General features: G+C 39.3%; 2 protein-coding genes across 2 annotated transcripts in view; both read left to right on the forward strand.

The window, feature by feature from the left end:
• The first annotated feature begins 256 nt into the window (after positions 1 to 256).
• Positions 257 to 9,538, forward strand: akap17a (A kinase (PRKA) anchor protein 17A). Its single transcript, XM_029459781.1, has 7 exons — positions 257 to 479; positions 1,290 to 1,637; positions 2,056 to 2,274; positions 4,322 to 4,534; positions 5,848 to 5,996; positions 6,297 to 6,537; positions 7,236 to 9,538. Exons 2-7 carry the CDS (start codon positions 1,299 to 1,301, stop codon positions 8,136 to 8,138), a joined length of 2,064 nt encoding a protein of 687 aa, XP_029315641.1. The 5' UTR covers positions 257 to 479; positions 1,290 to 1,298; the 3' UTR covers positions 8,139 to 9,538.
• An 800-nt stretch (positions 9,539 to 10,338) lies between these two features.
• asmt (acetylserotonin O-methyltransferase) overlaps positions 10,339 to 19,960 on the forward strand; it is a 17,735-nt gene continuing 8,113 nt past the window's right edge. The window contains exons 1-5 of the mRNA XM_029459426.1: positions 10,339 to 10,440; positions 11,307 to 11,481; positions 12,199 to 12,328; positions 13,413 to 13,481; positions 16,966 to 17,084. Of these exons, the coding sequence (XP_029315286.1) occupies positions 10,339 to 10,440; positions 11,307 to 11,481; positions 12,199 to 12,328; positions 13,413 to 13,481; positions 16,966 to 17,084 (595 nt within the window). The remainder of the gene's footprint in view (positions 10,441 to 11,306; positions 11,482 to 12,198; positions 12,329 to 13,412; positions 13,482 to 16,965; positions 17,085 to 19,960) is intronic.

A 19,960-nucleotide genomic window follows, 5' to 3' on the forward strand; every position in this document is an offset into this window, starting at 1 on the left:
AAGTACTGCAATCAATTGTTACCCATTGAATATGAATGTTGTAAATTGCAAATTATTGATTACACGCCATACACACAGATAATCTCAATTTAATTTATTATATAACTATAAAAACTAATTGGATGCAGCAGAAATTCATGATATCGATACTCGATTTGTTTCGACATATTCCTATTTCCATACTTTTTCCTATACACATGTTCCACATGGTGTCACTGTTCTGAAATGACGCCACCATGGTGCTGCGACACGTTGTTTTCTTTTAAGGTCAAAGTTTACTGCATGCGGAAGTGGCATGTAGTTTGGATTTTCTATGATTTTTCTATGGATGAATTTTAGAACATTCACAACTTACATTACTAAATCAGTAACGTTACAGTTAGTTTGTTGTTTTAGTTTAGCCAGGAGGCTAACTGATGATAGGCGGGTGTCGGTGAAATCTACTGTGATAACTGACGCACCCGGGCGTTGTTAAAAAGGTAATTTAGAGATATAGAGTTACTGAACACTTCAAGCTAACTAGCCTGCAACTGACGTTACCTGGAAATAACACTAATGTTTTTTATTGTTTTTATTAACCAATACAATGTGCACGTTGCTAAAAGCTAACTGTGTGTCCGACATGGACTATGAACTACATCAACGTTAGCTAGCTAGGCATTTTGTTTCATTACAGCCTTCGGGATCTAGCTTAAAGCTAGCTACAGTTAGCTAACAGCGTTTACATGGTCATCATACAACCAACGTTTGATATAGTTTAGTCGCGTTCACAGTGGGTTAACCTACATGTAAAGAAACAAAAACAAGCTTAATGAGCTAACATTCCTAGATGTGTTAGTAACTAACCTAGCTAACTAATGTAAGTTAACGTAACAACGATAACGCTAGTTACGTTCAGTGTTTGAAAGTTGACCGTTAGATGAGACAAAGAGCTGAAGATAAGTGACATAAACGAACCTTGCAATCGCTCTCTACCTTTTTTATAAGAGGTTGACCTGTTATAAAAAGAAATAACCCGCGAATCAAACGCTTAGCTTGACATTTAAGCGTGGCTTTAAGATTTTGACGTGTTTCAAATATAAACATACCTGTGTTTTCTGATGAACATCTCTCCAGTAGTCTAATGTTAGCAACTGGCAGTGTGAACCATAACTTTCCATTTGTAAATCACTGTTTCGGTTGATTTCGTTTGCAACGTGAACGCACTAAAATAGTTCAGTAATTCAGGGTTTTTCAAGAACAGCTAACATGTGCTAACAATATTCACTGTCTCTCTAACCTTCCTGCAGCTTTTCCTCATGTCTGCTACAATGACCACCATTGTCCATGATACTACAGAGGCAGTGTGCCTCTCCTCTGAGTACAACCTGTACCTCAAGCCCATTGCCAAAATGACAGTCAGTGTTGCTCTGCCCCAGCTCAAGCTGCCAGGCAAGAGCATCTCCAACTGGGAGGTAATGGAGAGGATAAAGGCCATGGTAGCTCCAGAGCAGTTTTCAGCCCTGCGAATCTCCAAGAGCACCATGGACTTCATCCGCTTTGAGGGGGAGGTGGAAAACAGGACGGTGGTCAAGAGCCTGCTGTCCCGCTTGGATGCGAAGAGCATCAAACTTAGTGGATTTACTGATGTACTGAAGGTAAGGCTGACATTATAGTGGACCACAAATCTCATGGTGAAACCTTATTGGTTATGATGTTGATTGCAGCAACTCTACCTGTTACTTCTTTGTTTGTTTTTTAAGGCTGTAGTTTGTGGAGCATTTGAGTTTCATTGTGTTTTATTGGCAGATGTTTCTAATATGTTTTCACCTTATTTATATCAATGTCTAAATATTAGAAACACCTCTCAGTATAATGCAATGGAATTAAACTGCACCACAAACTACGACCTCCAAAATGATCATAAAGTTTAATCTATGCCTCTCTAAAACCGTTTCAACAAAAACATTATTCATTGCAGGGCTGCTTTATTGGACTCTATCAGTGTTATCTAAGTGTTCCTAATAAACCAGCAACTGAATGTATATTGACCCTTCACTCCCTCTCAAACCTCAGGTTCGTGCGGTGGAGAACAAAGTGGACTTCCCTACACGTCACGACTGGGACTCCTTCTTCCGCGACGCCAAGGACATGAATGAGACTCTGCCGGGAGAGAGGCCTGACACCATCCACATGGAGGGACTTCCTTGCCGCTGGTTTAGCCTGAAGGACAGCCCGTACCCAGACCGGCCCTCTGAAGAGGTCCTCACTGCGGTCTTCCAGACATTTGGCAAGGTGGGACATGTTTGTGGTTGTTTAACAGGAAATGAACCTGAACACAGAATTTACATTATGTTATTTGTTAGTTTGAAATGTCCCTGCCTATGTCCCACTAAGCTTTAAGACACAACTATTTTAATGGGGCCTTAGCTACAAACATAACATACCATGCAGAATAATAATAATAATAATAATAATACATTTTATTTGGAGGCGCCTTTCAAGACACCCAAGGACACCTTACAAAATATAGGAGATAAAAACAGCAAAAACAATGAGAGGGAGAACAGACAAACAAAACCAGACATATAGTGTAGACACAAAACAAAGAGCAATCCATATGAAAAGTTTGATGACGGGGCAGCCTCCGTGTTAGCGATACACCACAGGAACAACCTTTATAAGGCCCTATCCTTTATTTCTGGGCCTATCCATTTAGCCTAGACAAGGTTGGTATCATAGTAAACCTGTACACACTTTGTAATTACTATGTTCTTTTGGATCATTGATCCTTACTGTTGCATATTTATTTATTCTCAGGGACAATGCACATTGATCAACATCACTGTAAGTGTGTCAGTGTTGGCCAAAACTGGGGTCCCTCGGCCTGATATAGAAATAATAATAAGAAATAACGTAGCTGGTGCGTAGTCCACTCCACTCCTCTCCTTTCCTCCGCTCTGTCTCTGACTTTAGGTGTGTGTGCGGGAGCGAAACAGTGGTGAATGCGCAAGGCAAGAATAAAACAAAACTTGAATTTCTGGGGGTGCGGGGTTCCGTTGGGGGAATATATATGTATATCTTTTTTAACGGTGCCCAATCTACCCGCACTACACTCGCGATCGACCTTTTGGGCACCCCTGTACTAAACAATGTTAATCAGCACAAACAGTTAAAACATGACGATATAAAATCACATTACATTACAGAAGGCAATCTGACAAACAGAAAGCCATGCAAACAAGAGCAGATATGGTATGATAACAAGTGTGGTTGCTTTTTAGCCAAGTTTATTTTTATTTGCAAGGGAAAGGATAGAGTCGCTAAGGCTGGAAGGAACTGGGACTGCTATGTCTCCTCTTACACTTTATCTGGTTAATCTATCTCCAACACTACTCCGGAAAGGAACCGCTGTGTAGAACTGTAGTCCCCCTCATCGTTTTATTCTGTATGTATTGACATTCGTAATAAGTTGAAGTTAATAAGCTTTGTTTTATTCATACATTATAATTCAAAAACATACAATAGAATTCAAAACATACATTATAATTCAAAAACATACATTATAATTCAAAAACATACATTATAATTCAAAACATACAATATAATTCAAAAACATACATTATAATTCAAAACATACATTATAATTCAAAACATACAATATAATTCAAAAACATACATTATAATTCAAAAACATACATTATAATTCAAAACATACATTATAATTCAAAAACATACATTATAATTCAAAACATACATTATAATTCAAAAACATACATTATAATTCAAAACATACATTATAATTCAAAACATACATTATAATTCAAAACATACAATATAATTCAAAACATACATTATAATTCAAAAACATACATTATAATTCAAAAACATACATTATAATTCAAAACATACAATATAATTCAAAAACATACATTATAATTCAAAAACATACATTATAATTCAAAACATACAATATAATTCAAAAACATACATTATAATTCAAAAACATACATTATAATTCAAAACATACATTATAATTCAAAACATACATTATAATTCAAAACATACATTATAATTCAAAAACATACATTATAATTCAAAAACATACATTAATTCAAAACATACAATATAATTCAAAACATACATTATAATTCAAACACATAACTGTGTTCCAATGTATTTTATGTAAGTGATGGAATTTTCTGAACATATTTGATTGATAACACTTTAATATTTGGAAGGAAAAAAAAGTCATGTCAATTATATTGTTGCATCATCAATATTAAGAATTTGAGCCAAAAATAACCTATATTTTGTCAATATGCCCCCTTTTTGATTGTAGGTGCGAAATGTTGACATCCCCATGCTGGACCCTTATAGGGAGGAGATGCTGGACAAGAACTTCAACACATTCAGCTTCGGGGGTCATCTGAACTTTGACGCTTACGTCCAGTACCAGGAGTACTGCGGCTTCACCAAGGCGATGGACACTCTGCGCAGCATGAAGCTGATGCTGAAAGGAGACGATGGAAAGGCAGTGGCCTGCAACATTAAGGTACTGCAGGTTCTCATGTTTGGAAAGTACTGTACTAGAACACAACACAGTAAGGGATGATTATTTATTTTCCCAATTATTCGACTGAACCTTACATTTCCTCCCAAAACGTAGGCAGTTTCGGGTCAGTTAATAACCCATTTCCTAAAAGCTTTCCGTTTCTGAGCTTCATGACCTGGCCTACATGATTAAGCTTGATTGAGTTTTTTTTATTTTAAATTCCTGAAATTGATAAGTGCAAACTTACCAACAGGCGAAGTGTTGAGAGAACTTGAGTTTAGCTCATGATTCAGATGTAACCTATGAAGACACTTCTTTTTCTCAATAAGCCAAATAGTGAAAATGACAAGGGAGTGTGTTGGCCAATCAAACTTCCAAACGCACATTGTAATGGGAGATTAATTTGTAACATGAACAATGTGAACTTTGATTGTGAAGTAGCATTGCTATTTTTAAAATGTCAGATATTTGCATTCCTCTGTTTTGCATGTGAGACGCTAAGTGAATTGTAACTCCTGTAATGATATTGCAGATAGGCAGATTTCAGCAATTAGTTTATGTTATTCAAGGACACACAGCCGCTTTAAGACCTTTTAGTGGAATGAGAATTAAAGCTGCCTCATCATAATGTCCAAAGTAATGAGGGTAGGGGAGAGCCAGGTCTCTTAATCCACAGAATAAAGCTTCACTGTGAAATCTAAATTAGGGTAAAAGAAGCAAAGGAGGGTCTATTAAATAATGAGGAATAAAAGAACAAAAATAAGTTGGTTCTGTCCTTTAAATGATATAAATAAACAAACAAAAGAAGTCACCTTATAGTCTCACCAGCTTTTGCCGGAACATGAAAGGATTTAACTCTCTTATAACAACACCTGATGATCAGTCGTTTTAACCAAGTCACTGTAATGACTCTTTACATTATCAAACTATATATTGTGGATTTCAATATCAAGCTGTTGTAGTGAACATTTGTTACCATCTGTTCGTCTCTGGAAGGAATGATCTGCCAGGACAACCTAAACCTCCCTAAGCAACCATTTGTTAGAGATGTCAGAGAGCTGGATCTGACTTAATCAAATTAATTTACTCTCCATTTTGACAAGACTGTTGAGTCTGGTTTTTACTGGACATTACCTTTTGTTGAAATTACCTCAGTGCAATACAAAAAAGACACAACCGCTTTATTTAAACTACAATAAAGCACCATAGACAGTCAAACACTGGAATAGTTTAGGAAGATTCAGTTGTACTTGGTACAATTTTAACATGAAACATTTTGTAAGTCTGAATCTCTGCGTATGTGTTTTCCTCAGGTGGCCTTTGACACAAGCAAGCACCTGAGTGAGTTGGCTCTGAAGAGGAGGGGCCTGGAGAGGCTGAAGTTACAGGAGCTGGAGAGGCAGCGAGAGGAGCAGAAACGACGGGAGAAGGAAGAGGATGAGCGGCGTAAGGAGGAGGAGAGGTATGAAGTGAAGATTCATATAGCTCTGTAATTTAGGGCAGTAACCCCCAATGCATGGTGTTGTACTACTGCATTACCCTTTTTTTCATAGAAAGAAAGGGGGAAATAATACATTTCCAGTATATTATTGAGTCTGACAACAAAGTAACAAGTTGTGTTTGGTTAATTTAATTTTGCCCTCGCCGCACCGAGGAAAAGTTACAATGCATTGCTACACAGAGCTGTTTGGCCAGAGTTCATCGCAAAAAATGTAAAAATGATAACCGATGTTCACAGAGGACAATTTATCTTTTTGTTCAGGACACAGAAGGAGCATGAAGAGGAGGAGAAGGAGAGGAGGAAGGAAGAGAGGTTACGAAAGCGAGAGCAGAAGCTGCGGGAGAGAGAGGAGAAGAAGAACCTGAAGAAGGTGAGGCGACAGCAGGAAGAGGAGCAGAAGAAGCTGCAGATGAAGATCGCCATGGAGGAGAGGAGGCTGCTGCTGGCTCAACGCAACCTGGAGTCGATACGTCTCATTGCTGAGCTGCTGGCCAGATCCAAGGTACGACATGTACACAAAGATACACAATATACACACGCATGCATCTGGTATGTCATGATACTTTTGATTTTGATACAAATACTGAGGTTAAACTCTACACGTATGATATGTAATACCCTGGTCAACACTACAGTTACTGGACTTAACCTTTGAACCAAATGTTAAAGCGCTGTAAGTTAAGCTTTAATGTTTGACGCCTCGGTAGGCCTCTTAAATATTGAACAGCACAGAATACAATAAGTGCAAGTACTTGGCATGTCTGTCATCAAAGAGGACTATTGATGCTGGGGCTTGCTATCCTGACGAAATCAAGCTGATAAGATTAATATATAACTCTATTACTACTATTTTTCTGTTAAATATGAAGACAAGTCTCCAAGAAGCTACTGCTCCCAGCCAAGAATACACCTACAGTATGTTTTTGTACGATTAAACAAATGAGATAAAGTGTGGGAATTGTTGAGGTGAGCTGTTTTACAAGAGTAGTCCTTTTTTATTAATTTAATGCTACTTGATAAAGAGCTTGTGTGCTTTGTAGGAAATGACTTGCATCACTCTGTGATGTAGTTTCACAGTGGCCTAGAGTAGTTTAGAGCAGCGTCTCGTCCTGACTGACCTGAATTTGGATTTTTTCAGATTTCTTTTCAGTTTAATTGTTTCTCTTATCTGTACCTACATTGTTTCTTGCTCCTCTCCAGGCCCTGAAGCAGCAGGAGCAGGAGAAAGAGAGGGCCGAACGGGAGGAGCTTGAAAGGCAGGAGCAGGCTCAACAGAAGGAGGAACTGGCTCGTCTTTATCAGCTGGAGACCCTCCGACGCAAGCAGGAGGAGGAGCTCCGGAGGGTGGAAGTGGAGAAGGATCGAGCAATGGAGCTCCAGCGCCGTGAGAAGGAGATAAGGGAGAGACTGCTTTGCAACATGTTAAAGAAGAGCAGCGGTAAAACCACAAGATCTCCGGGCACACAGGACGAGGCCGGCCCTGTAACGAGCGAGGAGGCCTCTGATCCCGGTGGCGATGATGTGACGTTGGGGGTCATGGGCCGGGTGTACGGAGTAAAGGCAGTTGAGAGCAAAGAGAAGCAGGTGTCCAAATCTAGTGGGCATTCACAAGTTTTGGGGAAAAACAAAGTGATAGAGGAAAGGAGAGGAGGGGAGGACCGGAAGAAAGACCGAGAAGGAAGGCGGGACGAGGTGGTGAGGAGCAGGCACAGTAGGGAGCAACCAAGGAGCCGGGAGCGCTCCCACAAAGAGAGGAGCTCCCACAGCCGAGGTAGGAGGAAGCGCTCCCACAGCAGGAGGAGAAGGAGCTCCAGCCACCATAGGAGGAGCTCCAGTCGCCATAGGAGGAGCCTCAGTCACCGTGGCAGCAGGAGGCGCAGTCAGAGCCATTGCAGCAGGAGCACAAGCTCTAGCCGGGACAGGAGCCGGAGCAGCAGTGGGAGGAGTTACAGCAGAGGGAAGAGCCACAAGCACGGGCACTGTAGATACAGCAGAGGCAGCTCTAGGACCAGCAACAAAAGTATAGACAGGAGGAGTCCCAGCCATAACAGATACAAGAGACACAGCAACAGTAGAGAGAGGAGCCACTTCAGACGATGCTAGTCTCATTGATATTATCAGTTATTGATTAAAATATATCCCCCAATTCTGGGTTCACACCTAAAGTTCAACAAGCTTAATAAAAAAACATAAAATCTTAGATAGAAAAAATAAATCCTGTATAAAATTCAAATGAACTCCAGAGAATGAACTGAAACAACATGTGTAAGTGTACCCTGTATATGTAAGGCATGTTAATTGTTGCGGTTGATTCTAGGGAAATGCTTTTTACCTTTTCATTTCATACTGTTGGATTGAAGCTGCTGATATCAGTTCATTTGTCATTTACATTTAACAATTTCATGGCATAAAACACCAAACTTTGTATTTGGTTTCTAGAATATGTTTTGACGTGTGAAAGACTGGACTACACTAAAACTCTTAACAGGAATAAATAACAAGGTATTTTAATTTGATTCAAAGTCAGTGATCCTCTTCATAATTATTGATATTTCATTGGACGTTGAGAACATTGATGGATAAATGTTCGAATTAAAGGCTAATATTATTGGCTCACATGAAGATCGACAACAGTCAAACCTCCATTTGTTGCAATCCAGTTGTCTTTATGCATGAATAACTGAGTTATAGAAAAAGTGTCAAGTCCAGAGAACAAATTGTATGTTATTTAGATGTGGCACCAGCTGGAAGCAGGAAGTTTCACACACACTTTCAGACCTCGTGGCTGCTGTTGCATTGTAAATGTGAAGTTTCCGCAAACGCACCTCTATGTTTAGACTGACCTGCACACTGACTGATTGTGTTAGCTGCCAGAAATGTTCTTGAAATACTGCTTCAGTATTGGCTGTGTTGATGATAAGCAGCTCAGAACAACACACTCGTCGTCTAGCTCAACGGAGCGGCAACATTTCTGATGGTCACAAAGTTTGAGCTGACAAAGATTGATTTCTTTTAGTTTCATTTTATACTTTTTAATGTTTGGAAGAAGTTTGAAAATGCGAAGTGTTTAAAGTAATGAAGGCATATTTCAATATTGGACTTGAATACAAGTTATTGCTTTGAGACTCATCCAAATTCTTAAAAAACTATTTTACAAGTCTGCTTCACAGTTTAATCATTGTTTTAGGAAACTAGCTTCTTGGATTCGAGTCAAACCAGCGACGGTACCATGTACAATTTAGATATTAGGATGTTACTCCTACTTTTATTTTTACAATGTAGTGCTGGATACATTTCTTGAGCCTTAATGGTAACTGTACAGACTGTGCTCTTTGCTATGTTGCAGCTTTGGGGAAGTAAGTCGAGTCCAATAGTTTTGTTGAAACTGCTACATCATCATTGTTCCTTGTTACGGCAAAGCCCATTCGTTCTGTGTACTGTATGATCATGATCTACTGGGGAATGTCTTGCATACACATTGTTTAAATAAAAATTTACACTAAAAAAAATGTTGATGTTCTGCTTTAATAATGTGATCAACACAATTTCAAATCTGTGTCAAAAATGCTTGTCAGTTTTTGGAAACTTATCTCCATACAAACTTATTTCCTAAAAGAAGCTTGTGTGAAGGTTAAGGGGACAACTTGCCCAACTCCAGCTGTGTGTCTGTGCTGTCCATACACCGCTGGGTTAATGAGCTGTGTGGATGAATAATGAATAGTCCAACTGATTAGTGTCTGTGTAATCTCATCAAGGCATGTGACATGACCGTCTGAGTCATTAGGTCTAGTGCTACCATTAGTCTCTCAGCGTAGGCGCAATCAGGCCATATGGAGAAGAGATGACGAGCATATCTTTCAGAAAACACAGTTTCCCATCAAGGTTTGGTATTCCAGAAGCAGATCACATTGTGGTGTCATTAAAACAGTGGATAACAGGTCTGGTATGAGAAAGCACTGAGTGAAAGTCTCCATCCAAGTGTGTATGAGTGTGAACGATAAAGAACAAGGCAGCAGTGTATTGCCAGATAGTTATTTCTTTGTCCACTGCAGACTGAGCCCCTGCTCTAATCTGGGTTATCTGGCTGTAATCAGCTTAGCCCACTACTGCTCTCACTGCTCCTGCTGGGTGGGCACTTTCTGTAGCTTTAGTTTGCTTCTGTCTTTACTGCCCTTCATACACACACCTGCTGAAGTGCCTCAGGAGCACAACGAACTCTTGAGGAAGTTCACTTGCACGTAGGAGAGATTGGAAGAGCGCAACATTCAGAGTCTTTTCAGGGAGTCCTGTCCAAACTGTGGCCATGGCTGAGCGTCAGGAGGTGAGTTCATCTGAGGGGACACCTGCTTCAGACGCGTATCCCAGGAAGATACTGGAGTATATGGAAGGATTCCTCATCTCCAAGGTAACATACATATGTAGTGCATACACACTCACCTTTATGAGTCATGTACAGGGATGGAGCACACCTTTACTCAGTTCAAAGTTATTAACATAGAGTTTCCCCTACTCAGCTTGAGGGTTAGTAGCATTCCAATATTTTAAAGCCAGAAGGACATAGTTTCTTAAACAGCCAAAACAATTAGTTGATTTCCTATCGTGGTATTTGCTGGTTACTTAATATCTTTGGGTATTAGACTTGGTTGTACCAAAAGAAACACTTTAAAGATTGAGCTCTGGAATATTGAATTAGTCAAAAAATGATTCATTGCAGCCCTAATTCTGTTAACAGAAAAATACTAATATTATTCAGAAAAAATAATGTGAAGCCTTGTCACCAGTTCATTGCACTTTGTATTTACTGATATCTACACTATAATAGATGATGAAGCTTTAATGAATACACCAGCAGGTGTAAAAGGGAAGCGACACAAATGTAAGATATGCAGGACATGCAGAATATTGAAAACATTACTCTCGTCCACAAATACATCGATGAAATACTTCAGTTACCCTCTATAGGTTCAGCTAACGTGTCTTTGTAATCCTTTACTGTGCATGCTAGTGAACTACTCAGCAGAGTGTAATGAAGCATGAAGCATCACAATAAACGATCTACAATTGGACAAATGGATACTTTTGGTCTTTCTGTTGAAATAACTTTGAAGCACCATTGTAGTGCTGTCCTGATTAGTGTAACAATATTGTGGCCAGAATGTCGCTGATCAGATTATTTAATCAGTGAATTCAGGAGATAATTGGTACTGCAGAGTTCTACTTCTATGACAGATCTCTACTCCACCCTGTTTCCTCTCATTCTCTCTGACTCAGACGGTTTTCTCCTCCTGTGAGCTGGGTGTGTTTGATGTGTTGCTGGCTGCAGAGCGCCCCCTGTCTGCTGAGGAGATCAGTCAGGAGATCGGAGCCAGTCTGGATGGCACACAGAGACTGCTGGCTGCCTGCACTGGCCTGCAGCTCCTCAACACACACCAGGACAATGGACAAGGTCAGCACTCACACACACACCTGGGAAACATTGAATAACTCATTAATAATCTAAAAAACTTCTAAATATGTTGAGTAGTAGAACTTGTATTTATACTGATAATTATAATTGTTTTGGTACAGTGCTAGATAATTTAGGATTGAAAAGCATATACATGTATGAAACTAAAATAGAATTTCACAAGAATTTAAAATAAAATGTACATATAAAATAAATTGCAAACTCACAGTAATCTTTTTAGTTACCAAAATGTTATTTACATTTTTGTCCATTTGTCATGAAGGTACATGTATTGATTTGATTGAAATACATTTCTAGCCTTGACATGACAGTAAAAATGACTCAACAACATGAATGCTTTTAGTCCTAGTTAATATATATATATATATATATATATATATATATATATATATATATATAGATTAGCTGTGCACTTCAGCCGATTCTGGCCACAGATGAAAACAAATGAAGGAACTTTTAGATCAGACTTAGAAAATGGATCACCAGATTGTTTTGTTTCTCTCTCTTGCCTCTCAAGGCTTCTATAGTCATATTATCAGATGCTCATTAAGTTGCCAATGGCTGCTCCCCCTACGTGCACACCTCCCTGTCTGTCTCTGTCTCTCATGTAGACATAAACGCTCAAACTTGGTCTCAACACCTGCAGTGATGAATTCTTATTCGCCTCCTCTGTCTCTCTTCCTCTACCGGTTTCAGTATTGTACAGTAACACAGAGCAGGCCAGTGTCTACCTGACCCGCTCCAGTCCGGTATCCCTCTACCAGTCCATCCAGTACAGCTCCAGAACCATCTACCTCTGCTGGCACTACCTGACTGACGCTGTCAGGTCAGAGCTACCACTAAAAATGTTTTGCTTAAAAGTTTCCTGAGCACAAGGTTATGTGCAACCCAAAGTGTTCTGTGTTTATGTCAATCACAATCATCCTTATATGAGGCTGAGCCAGCTTTTCTTTATTTTTTACATTTTGTTTGGATTGCAAGGAATTTAGTTTCAGTACTATGTCAGACAAGATGTCTGAGAAATTGATGTTTATCACCCAAACCTCATATCCCAGGAGATATTTACCAATTTCAAAGAAGAAGGTGTTTCCTTCAAATGTTCTGCATTTATATTTCCTTTTCAAAGCTTACTCCCTCTTGCTGTGCAGGGGCATGCAGCTTGTGCTGTCATATCCAGGTTCCTTTAATATGACCTGTAAGAATTTGAATTTCTTTTTATATAAGAAAATCTGTTAATGATCAAAATGTAACTTCAGGGACACACAATGCTACAGGGGGAGTCAAACCAACACTAAAGCAACACTAAACACATAAATGAGGGCCAGAACTGTTTATTGTAAATAATGCACAAGTAGGATGTTATTCAATTATAATTGAGCAAGCTAAGAGTAAAATCATACGCAGGTGGGCCATGAGGGGCTGTGGAAACTGCAGGTTTGATTTGTATCCTCAGGATGTGGATTCGTGTCCTCCTTTTCTGTTTGAACAGAGTCTCTAGATAGATTTTAGTCTCATTGTTATTTCTGAAAGAGGACAGCCAGCAGCTCTCTTCACTGTGGCTGACGAGTGTGAGAAACACTGAAAACAGATAGAAGTAAAGATGTTATCGAAAGGATAGAACACCTTCATCGAAATTAATTCCTCCGTGTGGGAGTGGTGCAACAGAAACATATTCATTTACCTAAAATAGACAGAACATGATCGTGAATTCATGTCAACATATTTCATCTACGTCATCTATGGAGATGAGATACAGCTGAAGGAGATTTTAAGCAGCAAGACAATCAATACTTAGATCCCACATTTTGTACACTCGCGTAGCAATTATGCGTGTGCAAATATAGAACATATAGAACAGATACGGTATGTGGTTGTCATATATGAATATTTCTGTTATTGCCTTATTCCAGAGAGGGAAGAAACCAGTATGAAAAGGCTTTTGGAGTCAGCTCGAACGACCTGTTTCAAGCTCTCTACAGGTAAGCAGGTGTTTCTGGTGAACACACCACACACACGCACACGCACACACACACACACACACACACACACACACACACACACACACACACACACAGATGAAACACACATTCTTGCTCATTTACATTCCACCCCTGTCTCTCCATCTTAAGCCTGTCTGTCATTCTCTTAAAAAAACGACTGGTGGGATTCATTAGGAGGCAGGGTATGTCTGAGGGAAAGAGAGAGACAGAGAGAGAGAGACAGAGAGAGAGAGAGAGAGAGAGAGAGAGAGAGAGAGAGAGAGAGAGAGAGAGGGAGGGGCAGTGATGTGAGGAAGCTTGGAGCAGACAGAGAGAATATATCTGCCATTGTCCTTGAGGTCTTGTGTGTTTATGGTATCTAGTGCCCACGGTTTTAACGCTTCACTGATCTGCTGGTCAGCAGTTTTCAGGGGTCACACGCTCAAAGTTTCACACTTTGTTCGCTAATAGGGTTTGATCGTCCTGCCTGAGGCACTGTACTGTAGAACACTGCCAGTCCCAGAGGAACAGAGTACGTCAAAATTAAAACACAATGCTAAAACATCGTCCCATGGCATGATTTGTACAACCTTTTACTTTGATGGAAGGGGAATGGATGCACACAAATGGAGGATGGACAGATTATTGTTATACATATGAACCATAAAATGTAATATACCAACACCAATGTGTAGATGTATATAATAGCTACGCATCCCTTCAGCAGAACTAGAAATAAAAACTGTGAAATCTAAAATTTCTTTGCGGGTGAATGCATTTTGTTTTCTTTGGATTTTATCAGGCCATTTATGTTATGTATGATGCTGGTTGATTGGGCTTGTGCATAAGTTGAATTATCTATGTATTTGATTCATTTTTGTTCTCGTATCCTTTTGAAAAGCAGCGGATGAAATCACAAAAACTGCCTCATTAAAAAGACATGCATGCAAAATGAGAATATTCAAATTATGAACCGTGCACACATAATGTAATATACCCTTGTGCAGATGAATTTGCAATTCAGCTTTAATTGATTGAAAATGAAAATACCCTAGAAGAAAAACTTCAACACCTGCGCACAATTGATTTAATTGGGAGTAGCAGTTGTTTGTCCCTGCTGATTTCCCCTGTGAATACTGTGGTTAAATTAGCAAGGGGAAACAAGCGCTGAAGTCATACACTGCGTTCTTAGAGCGCTGTATCAGGAGCAGGATGATTCAAAGCTGGCTGATGACTCAGACTCCTGTTTACTCATTGCCATTTAACCAGCCATGTGCTGCACCTGAATATTTTTACAGCCAAGTCCTGTCTGCAGCTTGAATTATCATACTCAAGAAAGCAAGAAAGGTTTGGTGTGAAGACTGTGAAGAGAGCTTTTGAGATTTCAGAAATATACAAGACATTGTACAGGAAGAAGTTTTACACATGAGTCCAAACCAGGAAAATGTATCTGATGCTTTCAGAATGTAATTGTCATGTAATTTGATACGTATGTTTCTGTATTTCAAACATAGTAAGAGGTTTGATACCAACGTTATTGTTATGCTTAACTTGATATGGTCATCACATTAATTCCTTAAGTGTCTTTGATATCATTTAAACTATATACATGGAACATAGTATATACCATGATATATAATGTAATGTTTTATAGTATATTGTACAGTACGACAATGAGTACATGAGTATGGACCCTCCCATCAATGATTGGATTCTTTAGGTCAGTGGTTATCCTAATGCTGTGAAATGCACGCAGTGTTGTTCTAATCTTCATAATATGTTGTTCTGACAATTATTAATGATAATAATCAATAATAATAATATTTATTTATTTGTATGACACTTTTCATACATAAAATGCAGCTTAAATTGCTTCGCAGTATGACATTAAAAACAACACACAATAGAAATAAAATAAAAAATAAGTTAATTTATATATATATAAAATAAATACTGAATAAAAGATCCAATAAAAAACCAGAGAAATAAAACAAGTAAAAATGGTAATAGAAACAGATAAAAGATGTACTAGAGTGTTATGAATTATTAGTTCATCATTTTATATTAACAACAAAAACTATCTAAGATCTGCATTGACAAAAGTAAATAAAACTGCATCTTTGGAAAACCCCTGCCTCGACATTTAAGCCATTTAAAATGTTTAGCTTTGACCCTCCTGTGGTGTTTTAAAAAAAGAAAAAGAACAGTGGATGAGACCGAGCTGAGCCAAGGACACTGAGATGAATGGATAGAAAGGACACATAAACGGCACCAGCTTTCGATGACAGGTCATATTTATCCACAAATAGAGAGAAACAAAGCGATTTATAATTAAGATACATTATTTTCTTCATCCTCCAAGAGGTTCCTGGTTGTTTCTCCATCAACAACACATTTAAAAATCAAACAAATGAATAATTATATAATAATCTCCATTTTGGTAGAGGTGAAAACATAGTCAAAGTTATAGTATATAGTAATCATAGTCATGCTTCAAATGATACTTGTCAGTCTTTTCTTCTACTGTTGATATTAAAGGAGAGGCTAAAGCATCAAGGCAGCTGTAAAACACACAGCCGCGATCAGGCAGCCATGAGCTGTAAGTCAGTCAGTACAGACATGACAGAGACCTGCAGGGAAGTTGAGGAGTACACAGCATGTCTGTGCAGAGATAAAAAAACCACGATGATGTTTTAACTATTTAAATATAAGGACAGAGATAACGAGGCTGAGCATTTTTCACTCATGAGATTGTGAGCATGTAAATGTACAAAAAAGGCTGTAGATGTTATCGTTGGGGGGCATCCAATAACTTGCATCTAAAATGTTCTCAAATTCAAGCTGACAGTCTGCTGTTTGGCCTCACAGTCATTTCATCTTTTCACATCCGATGAAATCAGTCTGAAGCCGCAACAATGAGTCACTTTCAAAGTCCCTCTGGAGGTCAGTGTGTCAGCTGATGTTGTTCTTGTGTAGATGGCTGATCATTTTGCTGCAGTGAAATTCTAGTGTTACAGAACAGAGGCTACTCAGTGTGTGTGTGTGTGTGTGTGTGTGTGTGTGTGTGTGTGTGTGTGTGTGTGTGTGTGTGTGTGGCCCTATGGCAGGGTAGAGTGCTGGGTGATGAGGTGGAGATTCCTCAGAGCAGCAGCAGTCACCACAGGCTTTTTCATTCTGCTGCACCCTGTCTCTCGTTCTCACTCACTCACTCACTCACACACACACACACACACACACACACACACACACACACACACACTCACACACACACACACACACACAGTCTCTCCCCGTGGCGACACTGTGTGTGTGTATGTGTGTTTATTGTGGACACAAAGCAAGTAGAACCTTAGGTGACAGCTTACACAGAGCCTTAAATGAAAGAGAAGCTATACTTACGTGACTGTTTTGTGTGCGTGCGTGTGTGTGTGTGTGTGTGTGTGTGTGTGTGTGTGTGTGTGTGTGTGTGTGTGTGTGCGTGTAGGTCTGATGAGGAGATGGTGAAGTTTATGCAGTTAATGAACTCCATTTGGAACATCTGTGGTAAAGACGTGGTCACGGCCTTTGACCTTTTGCCTTTCAACATCATCTGCGACCTTGGAGGTAAGTTTGTGTGTTTGTGTGAGTGGGTTTTTCATGTCACCATATCTAATTTCCATAAGGTTATGGGTTCACAGTCATTAACATTTAAAATGGTTCCCGTCACGTGTTAACTAAGAGACAGCTGGCTAAACCACACACATATTAATACAGTACAGTGTGTGTGTGTGTGTGTGTGTGTGTGTGTGTGTGTGTGTGTGTGTGTGTGTGTGTGTGTGTGTGTGTGTGTGTGTGTGTGTGTAAAAAAATTGCACATCACACACAGTCAACTGTGACCTTTATTATACCCCCGCCCCCCCTTTGAGTTAATGACTCTTAGTAAATCAGTCAACCTTCCCAACACACACAACAAAGTCACCTCCATCTGGAGTTTCATTTATCCGGTCAGAGATTCATTGTTTCTCTGTTGCCAAGTAACATTATTGTGCATCTGTCATGTTTTTTCCTTTAGAGCTGAACAAATACAACAAACAATAAATAAAAAGAGTGTACAAACTCACGGGGTTGATAGCAGTTAGTCGATCAGTGTTCAACTGCTGATATGTGAATCAGGTGTGATTCCCACAGTTCAGTTAGTATGTTTTAGTTACATATAATTATTAGTTGCATATAACCCAGCACTCACACCACAATGTGAGATCACCTATTATTGTTTACAGATAATATTAATACAACTAAAGTAATCAGGATGTCTGGGTTTAGAGGACTTTTGTTAATCTCACATGATGATTTAAATACTATTTCATGGGCTTGTACAGCATAACAAGAAAAAAGAAAGACTTTTGTGATGTTTTGTGATGTTTTAACGCCTGGTCCTGTCCCCACTAATGTGGATCAATTTGAAAATGCACTGTGAGTGGATAAACGTAACAAGGCCAGTGTTGCAAAAACTGAAATGTACCATCATCTCTCAAGTTTTACCGCTTACTCATTTTTCTGGGTGTTTTTTGTTTGTTTAGCTTGTTCCCCCCCCCCCCCCCCCCCAATATAGTAATTGGATATCTTAATGGCCCAGGAATTATTGTTAGCCATAGTTTACAAGTAACTTGTAGTGACTATTTATCAATATTTTATAACTGAGGGAGCTGAGACAGAAAGTTGTCAATAAATAAACTGTGTGCTCTTCGAGCCTTCTCTTTTAACCTGCTCAGACCAAGTGAAGCATCCAGCCATGTCTGGCACAACAGTCTATTTATTTCACCCTTTTTCTTACCAGGTAATGGCTATAACACATCATTTTGTAGTTTGACAACCAAGAGGATATTTCAGTTAGATAGTGAATTTAAAACAGTGTAGTGTGATAAAGCTGCATTAATGTGGACATGGCTCAGCGATGCATTACTAAAAGATTTTGCATAGCGTGTTCCTTATGTTAATGCTCTATCACCTGATTGTTCTTAAGCATTCAAGAAATATGGCACAAATATGGCACATGCCAATAAATAAGAAGGGAAAACATGTAACTTAAATGTGCTGCAGACAACTGGGCTTCCCTCCATCGTTCAACAGAAGAAGAAGCTCTGCATGTAAGATGTATGAAGGTAAAGTAAGATGTTGCAACATCAGTCTTCTGAACACGTAAAGGTAAACAGGTAGCTTCCTTGACTGATTTTCTTTGTGTGTTCTTCTTCATCAAATCAGATTTCTGTCTTTGAACAGAGGATTTCTTACAAACTGGTTCACACAAAGAGCAAAGGGCACAAGGATAAACAAAGAGGAACAAACACGACATGAACTCAACAATGTGAGATCAAAGAAATGCAGAAAAAAGAGAAACAGAGAAGAAGAAAAAAAAAAGTCAAATGAATCTTGTTGTTACAGGAGTTTTCATCTCCTGCTGAAATCATGATATGAATAATAAGGGAAAAGGTTTTGTCTGTTTGACAAAATGATGTTAGATGTTACAAATTATTTTGTCTTTTTTTTCACCAAGAATGTTGTGTCTTCTCATGCACTCCTCCATCGGTCAAAAACACATATTAATGTAGCAGTAATGGGATGCCAATAATGTCCTTTCTAAGAATAAATGTTCAGTCTACAAGGCTTGTCCATATACAAGGCTATACTCGGTGATAAGCACATTTAATTGACTTAGCGCATTATCCATGAAAACCCAGAATAACTGTGATAAATCAGTTCATAGGTTGAGATACAAGCATTGTACTGACACTCCAACACAGACTGAACACATTTTAGTTTAGCATTGAAGTGCCTCAACATTTATTAGGAAAAAGAAAGCCATGCGTATAATTGTGCATACTTAAGTGAGTCTCCATTTTTCTTTCTTTAAATAATTATAAAATGCAAAATTTGGACTCTGTCAGGCAGAGAAACAGCAAGCAGCTCTCTTTACCAACACGACTTGACACCCGTGGGTGGCCACCTCCTGTGTGTGACACCTCAGCTGACCACACAGGGGAGCTGTGAAGCCACTGAAAGCACATTCTCATACACACATAGACACAGACACGCATCCAGGGCAGACCTCCTGTCTTTTCTTTCCTCTCCTCTGTGACTTTTCAGCATGAGGCTTGTGTGTTCATATTTATGCATTAAGGTGCACCGCCAACAGGAGTGTGCGTTTGCACAGCAGGAGTGTGAAGAGAGCGACTGCAGTGTCCCATTAAGACTTTCTGTCTCTCACACAGCATCTGTTGTATCCGCACACACCTGCTGGTCTGCCTGTCTGTCTGTCTGTCTGTCTGTCTGCCTGCCTGCCTGCCTGCCTGTCTGTCTGTCTGTCTGTCTGTCTGTCTGTCTGTCTGCCTGCCTGTCTGTCTGTCTGTCTGTCTGCCTTCCTGTCTGTCTGTCTGTCTGCCTGTCTGTCTGTCTGCCTGTCTGTCTGTCTGTCTGTCTGTCTGACTGCCTGCCTGTCTGTC

Source organism: Cottoperca gobio, chromosome 21 (assembly GCF_900634415.1).
Source record: "Cottoperca gobio chromosome 21, fCotGob3.1, whole genome shotgun sequence".
Classification (NCBI taxonomy): domain Eukaryota; kingdom Metazoa; phylum Chordata; class Actinopteri; order Perciformes; family Bovichtidae; genus Cottoperca; species Cottoperca gobio.